Here is a 15,836-nt window from a genome sequence, read left to right as displayed (position 1 = left end):
ATAGGAATAACATGTGGTTACTCCGAATTAATAATTGGTTTGGGTAGTGTTGTTGATTGGCTTGGCATTTAGGGCCTAAGCCTAAGAGGCGATCAGGTGATTGTGTTCACCTGGTTGTCCCGCCTTGTGTGGCGCAATAAGTGGCTGTCAGGTGATTGTGTTCACCTGGTTGTCCCGCCTTGTGAGGCGTATAAGTGGCTGTCAGGTGATTGTGTTCGCCTGGTTGTCCCGCCTTGTGAGGCGTATAAGTGGCTGTCAGGTGATTGTGTTCGCCTGGTTGTCCCGTCTTGTGTGACGTATAAGTGGTTGTCAGGTGATTGTGTTCGCCTGGTTGTCCCGTCTTGTGTGACGTATAAGTGGCTGTCAGGTGATTGTGTTCGCCTGGTTGTCCCGTCTTGCGAGACGTTATGGTTTGATTGATATTGTTGATATCTGATTTTGATGTTGTATTGTTGAGGTTGTCGATATCTGAATTGATATTATATTGTTGAGGTTGTTGATATCTGAATTGATGTTATATTGTTGAGGTTTTTGATATCTGATTTGAGGTCATATGTTAAGTTGTTGATATACGAGTTTAGTTATGTTGCTAGTTTGTTTACCATGATAGGTAATTAAATTTGAATGACATGATTTTCTCTTTCATACATGGTAATTGCATGGAGTTAACCCTTTCTATTTGCTATTTGTTGTTTGGGCGCTTAACGCTATTAGGCGATGGAGAGCCTTCCGCTGAAGCTTAGCTGTTCGAGTTGGAGACCGTGATCGTGGGCGGTCGAGTAGAGGTGGATGAAGCAGTTGCTTCTCCCTTTTTGGTGGTCTATGTCTGAGTTTCTTTTTCCTTCTGAAAACTTTGTTGTTTAAACCTTATATTCGCCACTTGTCTAAGTGAGCGTACTTATTTTGGAAAAATGTTCATGATGATGTAAGACACTATTATTATTATGTCGGGAACGGGTTGTTGAATAGAGTCTATGTTATGTATTCAATTATGTTCAGCTGTTTCGAAAAGGAAAAAAAAATATATATTGTGTTTTCTTAGGATTACGAAATAGTCCTTAGATTTTGTTAGGTAACTAATGTGACTCCTCAGTTGAGAAATTGGGGAGTTACAGGACCATAGTAAGACAACATACTGGACCATAGTAAGACAGCATACAAAACAACATAAAAGCACTTATAATAACAAAAGCAAGTGGGCATAATACTGTATCCACAAATCCCCACTCCCTAAATATTACAAAAAAATTGACCCTAGTGGCCATGTTGTCATTTGGTGCTTTTGAAAAAAAAAAGATTCCCACTCCATTAAAGCTATCCCTTCATCCAATGATTAGTCAACTTGAACCTCCAAGGGTGTTGTCAAGCACAACACTACACTGTGTTGGGATATGCTCTCCAGCTTGCTCCTCTATTATCTCCATGTTATGTCCTGCATCTGCCACATGAACTGCATCTGAGCTGCCAACTTGAGGATTTTCAACAACAGAACATGAAGTGCTTGCACCTCCATTCTCATCAATCAGTGCATCTATGTATTTTCTTTTAATGCAGGTATCATCAACAGATCTGGGAATTTAAGGTACCTTTTCTTTCTGAAAGATATGTAAGAGAAAATTAAATAACAGATTTGGGAATTGCAGTCTTAAACTTCATGGTTTTCATAGGTGAAGGAAATACCTGTTTTCCAGTATTCTGAGGGACATGAACACTAGCAGTAATTGGTTCCCTTATCACAACACCAGGAAGAGAAGTTTCATTTTGGGTTTCCTTGGGGTATTTCTTACAGCTTGTCCTATAGTGACCATATTGTTTGCACAAACTGCATTTCCTAACCCCTTTTTTCTGTTTCAATAAACAAGATGCAACATATTAAAAGCTGCAACTACAACATTTTAAACTAACAATATGTAATAGGGTTTAGTGTTAATACCTTTGTTTTATTCTGTCCAGATGTTGGTTGCTCTGTTCCATCAACAGCTTGAGAATCCAGGACTTCATCAAATGGAGTTGCAGTTGCTGTAGTGACCTGTTGTGTATCAGCCTCCATATATTGATCCAGTGCTGCATCAAACTGTGCATCAATCTCTGCTTCATTTATGTCTTCTTCAACTGGGTTCTTGTAGCCTTTCCTATTGTGTCCATACTGGTTGCACCTGCTACACCTCACAAAAGCACCTCCTCTCTTCAATTTGTTTGGATTAGGGTCATCATATGGGTCCCTCCTTCTCAATTTTTTGGGCCTCCCTGCACCTCTTTTAAACAGTGGTGGCAGAATGCACTCAGGGTCATTTGGTGTCACAACCCATTGGTTAGGGCCAGGTATGGCAGTTATTTCATGTTCATAAGTAGCCGTGAAAGCACCTCTCTTGTAACAGTCATCAACATAGCTCTTTGGATCATAGCCCTTGAAGTTAATTCCACATACTGCATGCCTACAAGGAAAGCCATTGATCTCCCAGAACCTGCAACAGCATGTCCTATCCCTCAAGTTTACAACATGTCTCTCCAAAGTATAAGCATGGCGAACTTCAAACTTCATTTCTCCCACTTGCTTAGGAAACCAATTCTTGCTCTTTCCCACCTCAAATGAAATTCTTTTGAGTGTCTTGGGCATAATCTGACCAGTCCACTTGTTCATCTTCTTCATTTGTTTTGGAAACCTCCCCATTACATATGTCCTAATCCACTCCATCATGGTGAGAATAGGTTTGTCTCTGGCCAAAATAATAGCTGCATTGAATGACTCTGAGAGATTGTTCATTATAACATCACACTTTGGATAAATGCTAAATGCATGCCTGCACCAGGAAGATGTTGGTTTCTCAGTCAACCATTCATAGGCAAAGCATATTCTTCTCCTTAATGAGCTGCATTTTCTCCCTCCATGCTTCTTCATATGTAGCTTTTGTTGCTGCCATCATTAAGTCCCTTAAAAGAACTCCACCACCAAACTTGGTCTTTAAATTTGCATACAAATGCCTCACACACAGCCTGTGATCAGAACCTTGCAGCAACTCTTCTTTGAAGACTTCCATCAAACCCTGCCATGATGACATAACACAAGACAATCAATTAGATTATCACCATTAAAGCTATGTTTTAATTGTAAGAGAAAGAACATGAGAATATATACATTTACCTTTTGTTGGTCTGAGATAAAGACCCATCTTCTTGACCTTGTAGGGTCAATGTCGCTCATCAACAACTCCATAAACCACCTCCAACTGTCCTTGTTTTCAGATTCAACCACAACAAATGCAAGAGGGAAGTATTCCTCATTTGCATCACGAGCAACAGCTGACAAAAGGATCCCTCCATGTTTAGTTTTCAGATGGCATCCATCCAAGCCAATGAATGGCCTACATCCCCTTAGAAACCCTCTCTTACACCCTTCCAAGCACATATAAAATCTACTAAACCTAGGATGCAAGCTATCTCTTGGTGTTACAAAGTTCATCTTGCATGTGTTACCTGCATCCCTTCTTCTCAACTCACTGCTGAATCTCCATAGCAAAGTATATTGCATCTCAGTAGCTCCATCAACCTCCTCAGTTGCCAACTGCTTACCTTTCCAAGCTCTGTATCTAGTAATTCCAGTCCCAAGATTTACCCTAAAGTCATCAACAATCTCATTTGTGCTAATTTTGTTTACAGTCCTAATTTTGTTCAACAATTGTTTCTTCACCCATCTAACACTCGCAGACTTATTATCAAAAACCCTAGCACATGTGTGCTCTCCCTTCAATGTTTTGATTCTATAAGTCTGTTTGTTTCCAACCTGGCTGCATAACATCAGAAATGGACAGCCATCACTCCTGCATCCCACCCTACATCTCTTACTGTCATTCTTCAGGAATTTAAATTCTCTGTTATTGTTCACAGAGTAGTCAATGAGGGCATCTTTAAATTGTGTAAGTGATATGAAGTCCATACCCAGTCTGAATTTGAAATCCGGGCCCATGTCATCCTTTCTGAATCTTTCAAACCTTCTCCTAGGAATGTCTTCATGATCACTATCAGTGGGGACACTCTCAAGGTCCTCACTCACATAGCCTCCATCTAAATCTGAAACATTTCTCCCATCACCAATATCCTCATTACCACCAGTTTGTTGAAGCATTTGGACAATGTGCTCATTCAGTAGGGTCTCAGCCTCAGCAAATCCTGGGTTTGTAACCTCCCCATTTTCTAAATCCCTTTCTTCATCACTGTCATAGAGCCTATCAACTTCTACAGAAACATCAGAGTCCTCATTTTGGTCTTCCTGGTTACCATCAGCAGCCAATTCACCATTCACCCCATCTACTACTTCAGGAACAACAATTTCAGGCACCACAACATCAGGGGTAACAACTTCATGCACCAGAACATCAGGAGTAACAACTTCATGCACCACAACATCAGGAGTAACAACTTCAGGCACCACAACAGATTCAAGGAGAATAGTTGGCTTAGGGAGAACATATTCAGTAGTTTCAGGGAGATCAGCTTCCAACCAGTCATCTTCTTTTTCCAGCATTTCAATTTCATTATCAAATTGGTCATCATCAGATAAAACTACAACTTCAGGAGGGCCCTGAGATTTTGCCTGTCTCACCATTGCTTGCAACCGATGTGACTTTCAGACCTTCAGTTTCTCCAGTTTAACTTTCTTCATAGCATCTATCTTCTTTTCCTTTACTGCAGTATGTAAAGTGGGAGGGTCTTCAGATAAGGACTTTGGTGCATGCACGGGGGGGGGGGGGGGTCTGAGGATAGATTGTCCACAAATATGTAAACTTCACCCCAATCATTTCCAGCTGCATACTTAGCCAACTCCACAACATCCATATCTGTTTTGTAATTCCTGAAAACATGTCTGGCAACATCCTCAGCAGTAAACCACAGTAAATCAAACTCCTTGTAGCCAAGTCCTTTGACAATTTCCACAGTCTTAGAGAACGACCAATTAGCCTCGTCAAGATCATGGAACTTAGTTTTGCCACCACCAAAGTAATGCCAGTAAGGAGCACTTCCAAACCAACCACCATGTCGCACAATCAAAGTAAACACCATCCTGCGAAATACCAAATTTATCAACCACATAAACAAAAAATGAAGCATGCTAATATAGAAACCATGAAACCCAAATTTATCAACCACATAACCCTGCAAATATAGCAACCACGATACCCAAAACCCAAACTGAAACCCCAACCCAAAACTCAAATCCAACCCAAAATCAAAACCAAAACCAAAACCCAAAACCAAAACCCCAAACAACTATCGAAGAACACTATCGAAGAACAAGGACAGAACAAGATCAAAACAAAAAGAGATTGAAGAGTAGAGGAATAACGAAACTTACTTCAAACAAGCACCAGCAGTAGACGCTTCAACGAGTGGCAAGAACGACCGATGAAGACAACCGGCGAACACGGCCAGCGACGGAGAAGTCGATGAAGAACGTTAGAGGAAGAAGGAAAATTAGGGTTTCTTTGGTGTGAATCTTCAGATTGATTTGGGAATTGGGAATTTGGGTTAAGTGAGGTGAATTGGGTTAAGTTTGGGGGGAAATTAGTTTTGGTTAATCAAGTTAGAGTTTAATTAGGATTATGTTAATTATGTTTAAAAACCTGAGGTGTAATTTATTTTTGAATTTTTATTTATTTTTTAATTCCACATCACTTCATTAAAGCTAGTCAGCATGCCACACATGCACTCGTCGGAGCTCCGCCCTCCGACGAGGATCTGCCCCAAAAACATTTCAGAAATGAGGACCCAGATCAATAAATTTTCTGGGAGGGACCTGGTTCAGACGGCGACACAAAGACAGGGACCAATATGACGCTTAACCCTATTATTTTTTCTCCTTTTCATACGAATAAATCATAAAAAAAAACCATCAGAAAACACAATAGAAAATAAAAATGAATGCCCCCGTGCGTTAGGGTAAATATACTAGTAAACTTATATGGGAGTAGTTTTTATTTGACACATTAAAATTTTATTTGTAAGACTGAGAATGATACATATTTTGAGTAAAAAGGATTTAAATCTTGAATCTTATAGCTTTGATGTTTGAATTAACTTGCGGTTGTTTACTCTAACTTTTTATTGACCCTCCTGACTTAACGCCGACACACCTTAAACCCGAAAATTAACCCTAGCCCCAACCTAAATTCTAAAATCGGCCTTAAAGCCTAAATCTGACTCGTCCATTTTACCTGCCTAACTTGGTACCAACACACCCTCAAGTCAAGTATTATATTATGAATATTGTAATAATATTAACTAAGTTTGAAAGAGATTTTTATGTAATCAAAGTTATCATTATTTTATTAAAATTTGAGGAAGGAAATTCAATTACATAATACAACAAAAAAAAATTACAATTGAAGGAATACAATTATTTTATCCAAACAAGACAAGGGAATCTTAAAATTATTCAATTGAATTGCCTAGCATGTGATAAATTTAAAGATTGCCTCGTCCAAACAAACACTAAGTGAGTATTTGAGGAAAATTTAATCTGTAGAATTTGATTGCGTCTAAGTTGAAATAACTCCATAAAATTAGATCAGCAATTTTATTTGATTTTGGCACTGGATACAGAGAGAGTTCTGTAATCATTGGATAATGAAAATGTCAACGTTGTGCAAAACAAGTGCTACAAGTCCAAATTCTGAAAGCATGGGTTCGGTTACTACAAACTGTAACCTTATTGTCTGTAGATAACTATAGGGCTCCTGACAATGTAACGTGGGTTCCTCCATATAAGTAAACCTGATAGCATTTTCATACTTGCAATAGATTTGACATTCACAACTACTTTGAAGCTCTTCTTCTTCATGGTTTTTGAAAAAACGAGGGTACTAGGCTTCACTGTGATTTCCACTCCTTTAGGTGATCTAATTGTGGCATTGTAGATAGTTGGAGCAGGACCCACATTAGTCACTGTTCTTCTGAAAACTACCATTTTTGTGGCTTTGTTGCTTTCCAAGCTAAGTTGCATGCTGGGGTAGTTCATAGCATCATGGCCAAGCCCAGGAATCAAAGAGGAGCAATTTATAGGAGAACCAACTAATGCCGATAAACTTGAACCATTATAACCCTCATTGCATAGGAACTGGATGTATGCAAAGTCATCCATATCATAGACCAGACCAGGGTTCAAAGCTCTTGTTGGGTTCAATTGACCAGAACCAAAGGCAAATTCAGCATCATTGTTGATTCTTCTGCTCATAGGTTTGGCTGGACAAAGATTGCTAACAATTCAGCCATCTCAAAGTTGTGACTTATGAATGTAAAGCCTAAAAAATAAACTTTACACAGTACCATATAGTACAGAAGATATAAATAAGTGTGTAACACTAAAGTACGCAAGATGTCAATAAAGGCCGGACCAAAAATTTATATAAAATTTCCTTACTTTGGTCTTAAGTGCCTTTCATGTGATGAAGACAAATTTACTAACAAAAGTGAAAATTTTCCAAACTAATTAAGCTTTGATCTTACCTGTGGTGATAATAGCAGATCTGATTGCAGCAGGAGTCCAATTTGGATGAAATGATTTCACATATGCTGCTACTCCAGCAACATGAGGACATGCCATGGAAGTCCCAGACAATAGAGAAAATTCTGAAAATTGGGTATCCCCTTCAGAACCAGTGATTGACTTTCTAAGAGTATAAGATGCCAAGATGTCAATGCCAGGAGCTGCAATGTCAGGCTGCATCATATAGATCATAAAAACATTCTCAGTTCCTTAGATAACATCTTTGTTGTTACAATTAGTGTGCTTGGTTTCCCGTTGGGGATCTCAGAATCAATTTCGATAGAGTAAATTCAATTTTGGGTTACAATATAAATGATCAAGAGTCATATTGGAAAGCAATTGTAAGATTATACAACCGAATTTCACAACATTACCATAAAAAAAAATTATAAATATATCCAAACTTAAATCACTTCACTTTCAACTCACTTCAACTATATTCAGTTTTGGGATAATCTATTTTATCCAAAATTATTTGTGACAACACTGATCCAAAAACACACTTAGTAGCAAATGGAAAAACAGAAACAAAATTTAAATGGTTGAAAACTATTAGTACCTTGAGAACATTATGAGATCCTGGATTTGGACCTCTAGATGAGAATGTAGCAACAAATGGAGCAGGACATTTTTCCTCATGTGTCTTGTATATCACTGCTGAGGGCGATCTTATAGAAAAAAAATCATGTAAAATTCAAAGTATGAGATAATCTGGCCAAAAGATTTCTTTTGTGACAAAGAACAAAGAAATCATTCAAAGAAGAAAGAAGAGCATGTTTAACCTTGTGGATTTTATATAATTGGTAACACTTTCACCTATGGTATGATTCAGAATGGTAGCAGGAGCCATGAAAATTTGAGCAAGATCAGGATATTGGTCACTTTCCATTATACTACCAATTCCCCCAAATTTTTTCACAACACCTTCAGTGCCCCAATTTCCTAATTTGCAGTAAACAAGCTTTCCCTTCACCTTATTTGGCTCTAAGGAGTCTTCATAGCAGAAACTGTGCATGCATAAAAAGTTTTTTTATTTTTTATTGTTGAACAATATATAAGCTGTTAATGACAAACAAAAGGAACATTACCCTGCATCATCCTTACTCTTTGAGTCCTTGGCTGCATCAATCCCATTGATAAGAGAGTACTCTTTTCGTTTTGGATTGAAACAGTTCACTCCTATCCCCTGCATAACATCCATAGTTGGATGCACATATGATAAATTTATCATGGAAAATTCTCAACAGGCAACAGAATGTCAATTGGTTAACAGAACTACATGACTTTCCAAATTGGCTGCAAATTTATGTTGCTAAAACTATTTGGTCTTGGATTTCTTAAAATCCTTATCAATCTTGTCTTGAATTGATCATTCCATCATGCCACATGTTGGATGCATGCCACAAGTTATTGACATAACCTACACCAGATTGAAATTTCAATAGTTTCAAATTCCAATGTTATTGTTCTGTTTAACTAATAGTTTTGTTAAGGTCTTACATTGACAAGAAAAGCTAAATAAGTCCTTATAAAGGGTACAGTTAGGCCTAGTACGAATTCTAAGAGGGTATCAAAGCCTATCTGAGGTCCCCCAGTGACTAGTGGTCCCACATGAAATAAGTTCTTATAAATGGTAGAGAGCTAACTTTAGGGGCAGAGTTATAGTTATGCTTATATCTAACTCAAATTCTAATAATTTGTATATGTAAGCCTGGAAAGGAAATTTTGATTAGTGGAGAGTATTGCTTTCTGGGAATTATGGTAAAAGGGCTCAAGGTTTTTAGAATTTCTGACTGGTAAAATAATGAAACTTACAGAAACATTCTTTCCACTGCCTAACTGCGCAGTGCTCCTGAAAGTTCTGTCAATGCCACTAGCTGCTACTGTTACAATCCATGGTGCAGTATTTGTTACAGTTCCCATACTTGGACCATCATTTCCAGCTGAGGCAACTGTGATTATACCTTTCTTCATGGCATGAAATGCACCAATTGCAATAGAGTCATGATCATAATCTGCATTGCCTCCACCTATGGAAATGGATATGACATCCACACCATCATGGATAGCAGCTTCAAATGCAGCAAGTATGTCCATGTCTGCACATCCAGTGAGTGACCAGCAGACCTTGTACATTGCCAACCTAGCTGATGGCACAGCGCCGCGTGCCGTGCCATTGGCCAGCCCAAAGAGACTTGCATTGGGGACCAGAGTCCCTGCAGCCGTTGATGCTGTGTGAGTGCCATGGCCATCAACATCAATTGGAGATAATATATCTGGTTCAAAAATGTCTCCATCAGCCTTGAAGTATTTGGCTCCAATGATCTTGCTTTAAGTTTTCCATCATGCAAAGGAAAAACATAAGTTTTAGCTCATGTGAAAATAAAACTGCAGATCAGTAGTATCTATATTTTTGGTCTAATACAGGTATCATCTACACGAGACAATACTATTCGAGCCGGGAACATCCACATCATGGTGGTACTTTCTCTCCTAGTGGAGTTCTTTATCCATCCACGAGACTTGAAACCAGGACATTACTTAAAGGGAAGCTAGCACGTACCACTTGGATATTTTGGCCAATTTCATTTTGTATCAGCATGAATTTGTGAATTTTATGATATAGACAAGTGAGTTTATAATAGACTAACTTATGTGTTTAGTTTAGATATAGTTTAAAATCACTGCTTCATATATGTCAAATTTAATGTCTGAAAATGATAATGTTCTTTATGTGATTACAAACTAGCTCACTGAGTGGCCTAATGTAAACAAAGAAAGGGAGTTTACTTATTGCATCCTGAGAAATTTGCATAGTGGCCACAAGTTCCTTTCCATTTTGCTGGTGGAGGACCAAATCCATCATCCTTGAAGCTTTTAGACTCAGGTGTGATCCCTACCTCACCAATATGAAGAAACACATTTTCGAATTAAATTATGAAGTACCATTTACACAATATGTCATACTAAGTACAGCAATATGCAAAGTGAAAATGTAAATGTGGATAAAGGTAAGATGAACCTGTATCTAAAAGAGCAACAACTACATTACTCTCTTTCTTCAATCTTCTCTTAGCAGTCTGAGGTAACCCAACGAAGTTCCATGATCTTGTTGTGTGTAGCTTTCGGTACTGATTTTGAAATACCAAGAGTACTTCATCCATGGCTACACATAAAAATAGAGTTAAATGATAACATATGCTATTTAAACAAGGCCTTTAAACAAATATGAATGAGCTATGTAAATTGATTCATACAAGATAATTTCTTGGCTTCTTTCTCAGACAGTTTTGCAGCAAATGCATTGAAGCTCTTTGTGTAGCTATATACAATAGATTCTTTGGCTTCAAGGTGGCTAGGTAAACACAAATCAAAGTCCGAATGGCTTAGTCCAAAAGAATAAACGAGACAACAACAACAACAAAAAGTCTTATCTCACTAAGTAAGATTGGCTATATGGATCACCTCATGTCATTTCACTCAATCAGAAACCAAATTTTGTGAGATAAAGGAAGAAATTTATTTCACATGGTTTGAGAGGATGGTTTTGATTTAAAAACAAGTGAGAATTTGATTGGATGAGTTCTATAGCTATATATGTAGTTCATTTTTATGTTCTTTTCTGCTTGAAGAGAGAAAGATAAGAAAATGTTTGAGTTAGTTGGGTTACCTTCCCTTCACAGCAGATAGAACATTCAAATGAGTCTCAATTGCATTGTCTGTGCTCACAGGATTAGCTCCCAAGAATGCAATGTAAAATTTCTAGAGACAAGTCAAATGGTGGCCAAGTTCATATAGAAAACAAAAGATGAAATGTTAGAAGCTTGCTCAAATATGAAAGAAAACAAATAGAGGCTATATCAAATAAGGAATGGAAAAGGGAAAGAAATCAAATGCCTTTTTCTCTACTCCATTAACTGAAGCACTTGTCAGCAAGATTAGAAACAAATGAAGCCAAAGAAGAGAAAAGGATTTGTTAAGTCTCTGTTGAAACATAGTTAGCAGTGACATTCTGAGCTTTTGAGACACTAACATGGAAAAAGCAGACTCTAAGAATAAGCTTATATACTATTCAAAATTTGGCAAAACAAAGCCTGCTACAACTTGTTTGCTTCTAACATACAAGTAATTAAGGTTTTGGTAAGGGAAACTTGTAAGGAAGATTAAGAATTTCTGAGTTCTCCTTTGGCAGAAGTCAGTGTCACATAGAGAGCCTAGGATTGCTTCTTCAGGTGAAACTTATTTAACTTCTTTTCATTTTTCTTTATGTTTGTTGTAATCTTCTGTCATTAAAAACTCATTTGATGTCATGATTATACAAGAAGCTCATAACTTGTGGTCCATGAAGATTAATTTCCCACATGTTATTTTGTAATGTTGTTTTTCTTTAACTTGGACAGTTTTATTAGCTGTTAGTGTTAAACAACTCTATGAATATGTGCTTAAGGGATAACATCAGAATAGTGATATAATGCCGCATCTTAACAAAAAATCTTAAGCCAATGAGTATGCGGGTCTTCATACTTATATGTTCTTTTTAATTAACTCATTCTAAGTCAACGTGGGACTTTATTACTCACACTTGAATTTTCTTCGTGAATTTCATGCAGGCGTTTTTGTAGGATGGGTTTAATATTGGGAAACTTTATTGGCGTAGATATATGCTAAGGGATGACATGTGCACATAGGAAAATTATCCAAATTGCATCATGATTTTCTTGCCCCTTATTGTGCTTCAATAGGTGAGTGATTTTTGCACACAATTTCTAAGCAGAATTTAGAAGTTTGAATGTTACAGTATCACAGATACATGTCACTGTCAAGTACAGTAGAGATATTGCTTAAAAACAAAGAGCCCTTGACATTATGAAACCTCTATTCCTTGAATTCCAATGCAAGCGTTTAGCCGTACAATAGTAATTTATTATGTTTAATTAATAATGGGCTTAGCTTCAAAGTTCAAGTTTAACCCAAATGAAACACATGTTGTGATTACAACTTCGCTATATTCACACCCAGATTTTCTTCCATATTATTTTCACCAAATTTTTCTTCATATTTCTTTCTTATTTTTCCTATCAAATCACTCATAATATCTCTCACTTATCTCTATTATATTCCTAAAATTATCTAGGTGCACGTGGAATTGGGGTGGGTATGAATTATTTTACTTGGGATGGGATTACAATGTGGTATTGTCCTTGAAGTTGAACATATTCTTCTTATTATCCATTAGTAATGTGAGAAGAGAATACATATGCGGGATAATTAAGAACCTGGGTATCATGTTAGTTTTATTATTTGAAATGGGGTATAATGTTAGTTACTCCTATACCAACCTGCAACATGTTTATTTACTTAATCGTCAAGCTTTTCTTAGTTGTGATTATCTTCCAAGTCACGGGGGTTTCTAAATTTAGATAAGTGTTTGGTTTTTAATTTATCAAGAATTGCCCTTATAAGTTTATATAAGAGTAGTTTTTTTTTTTAAAAAACAAAGCTACAAAAGGGCTTTTCAAAAATAAGTGTTTGGTTTTTAATTCTCTAGAGTAGTTAGACATACAAAAGGGCTTTTCAAAAATATGATGTTACAAAAGTCAGTTTTAACTTACACTAGACATCTAATAAGATTAATTTTATTGTTTACCCACGGGTTATTTTAACTTTAGAAGTTTCGGTATTCAAGACTCTAATACAAGTTTTGGTTTTTGAGTTTTGTTCTCCGAGACTTGGCACTTGAAGTTCCTCCTTTTGAACTATCTCATGTAACGATGCAGGACTTGGTACTCTGTATTATTGTGACTTTTGAAAATCAAAAAATTGTAATTTGGTGGAGGAAGGAGAGGTTATAAGCCCTTTGCATCTTCTAACCCATTTTTATCTAAGGAAAATGGTTTATGTATGCATAGTACCAGTTATTCAATCGACAAACGTGTTTTAGTTATAATTTTTTAGCGCGACAAAAAAAATACCCTAAATGTGAGGAATTAAAAAACAAGAGCTCAAATCGTAATAGTACATCATCTTGTATCATGTGACTCGAGTTTTGGGTTTGTAGGATAGATTTTTCCTCCCCTTTTTTTTCTCTAATTTGATGACATTTAAGATAATAGTGCATCATCTTGTATCATGTGACTCGAGTTACAAATATATTGAATAAGTTGAGAGGGGATCATCCTTTTTATGCAGGGTTACAATGGTTTACATATATCCTTACAAGAGGAGTCACAATGTTCTCAAACCATACCCTTCCCTGAAATAGTCTAAATGGTTCCTACCCATCAATGTTCCATTCAACCATAGGCTACACTATTCAAGTATCCCCACCATGTAATTACCAATAACCATTGATCACAAGATTGCAAATTTCAAGAAACATTATGATACATATTATTCAACCAATTTTCATAAATCCAAATCTAGAAAATTAATTCTCAAACATTCTCCCACTTAGGCAACAATGATTATGAAACAAAATAAAATCAAACCCTAAAAATTCATTGGCCAAATAATTGTGGCCACTTTCGTATCTTGACCATAACCACAAAAGAAACATGATCAATGTCGATCAATAATGATAGCAATTCCGCAAGTGTACGGATTGATCGAAGTAATACAAAAGATTGTCGAACCACATGGATAGTTGTTTGTTGATTTGATCTTGGAGATTAATGTTTGGAATCGAAAAGAAAAAATAAATATAATTTAAAGTTTTTTGTGATGAAAGCAATTGTAACAAAAGCATAAACACAAATCTATTAAAACTTATGAGAAAACAGTACCCTGGGTCAAGTTTCACCTAATTGAGTTATGTTACTCACAATCTAATTCATATATGAACTCTTAGAAACATTTCTATGGTTATGTAGCCTTTACCTTTACTTGTTAATACCTTAATCAAGTAAATTATTCAATTTCAGTTGCTAAGCCTAGTGCCTTAGTACCTAGTCAATTCAATTGAAGAATGAAACTTGTATGTTCAGGCCAACACAATAAGTTCCCACCCTTATACATAAGTGATAGCAAACAAATCAATCTAATCCCAAGTCCCTTAATCTTTACCAACTACCGTTGTGCAAGAAGAAAGCCAAACACTTGCATGCATTCAAGAGAGTATTGAAATAGAGAAAAGATACATAGAAAGGAAACTGTATTCATATAAGAAACTCAGAAGTTCATAACATAACTTAAACTATGATCCACAATCCCCAAGGTACAAAGGTAAACTAGGCAACCATGGCTAAGGAATTCATAATGCAAATTAAAAGAACAAAAACCTGAAACAAGAGTACCAAGAAGCCTCCCACAAGCTCCAAGAACCTAAACCTCTAAGTTTTGTTCAAAAAGTTACAAGATGCCCAATGAAATGACAAAAAACCTAATTTATAGACTTCTCAGCGGTTCGCTACGCATGTGCGTGGCATCCTCCACGCACATGCGTGGACAATCTATCCAAATCTTCATCCTGGTCAGCCCACCACGCATGTGCGTGGCCAAGGTGGCGCACATGCGTGACCTTCAGCTCCTCATTGCTTTCTTTGCACCGAACGCCACGCATGTGCGTGGCATAGCCGGCGCACATGCGTGGATCATCAGATTCTTTCTCGAATTTTGTAACTCCTTCTTCAACTATCATTATGGCTCATTACTTGGTCTTCAATTAATATCATTAGCCATCAAAAACACCTGAAACCTTCAAAGAATTTCAACAAACCATCATTCCACCAATGTAACTCATGGAAACACTCATTTAATCACAATAATTTAGCAACCATCCATTCAATTCATCAAATAAAACTCCCAGCATGCAATCAACCCTCATGTATTCAAAGGACTTCAGCTCAAAACTGACAATAGGAATTACCTCTAACTAAAACTAATAAAAAGACTAAAAAAAAACAACTAAACTAATGCAGATGCAATTATGAATTAAAAAGGGATTCAACTTGACTTAAAACTCAATAAATGACTCAAAAAGGAAAAGAAATAAACAAGAAGGACTCGATAAACATAGAATAAACATCGAGTCATCACAACACTATACTCAACGACAGCTTGTCCTCAAGCGTAAACTCAATGTAGCTTGTCCTCAAGCACAGAATAAATCATCCCTTTCTTCAGCTGCTTAAGCTTTTCAGCACAAACACATCTCAAAACCGAGAAAGGTTAGTTGTAAACATGCTAAAGATGAAAGGAGAGTAAAAATCAACAAGAATTAAAATACAAGAGTCCATCACAATTCCTCACCATTTAAGCACTCATCTCACCATTTTGGTACTCTAACATGCAAGCACAA

The 15,836-nt window shown here is 36.8% G+C and overlaps 1 protein-coding gene across 1 annotated transcript; it reads right to left on the bottom strand.

The window, feature by feature from the left end:
- Nucleotides 1–6,548: 6,548 nt before the first annotated feature.
- Nucleotides 6,549–11,779, bottom strand: LOC130728179 (subtilisin-like protease SBT4.14). Its single transcript, XM_057579545.1, has 11 exons — nucleotides 11,438–11,779; nucleotides 11,211–11,302; nucleotides 10,798–10,895; nucleotides 10,563–10,706; nucleotides 10,331–10,436; nucleotides 9,356–9,869; nucleotides 8,629–8,726; nucleotides 8,323–8,547; nucleotides 8,100–8,208; nucleotides 7,501–7,714; nucleotides 6,549–7,236 (listed from the first exon to the last, which is right to left on the bottom strand). Exons 1-11 carry the CDS (start codon nucleotides 11,573–11,575, stop codon nucleotides 6,704–6,706), a joined length of 2,271 nt encoding a protein of 756 aa, XP_057435528.1. The 5' UTR covers nucleotides 11,576–11,779; the 3' UTR covers nucleotides 6,549–6,703.
- Between the last annotated feature and the right edge of the window lie 4,057 nt (nucleotides 11,780–15,836).

This window comes from Lotus japonicus, chromosome 1 (assembly GCF_012489685.1).
Source record: "Lotus japonicus ecotype B-129 chromosome 1, LjGifu_v1.2".
Lineage (NCBI taxonomy): Eukaryota > Viridiplantae > Streptophyta > Magnoliopsida > Fabales > Fabaceae > Lotus > Lotus japonicus.
This window is presented reverse-complemented; position numbering and strand designations above follow the sequence as displayed.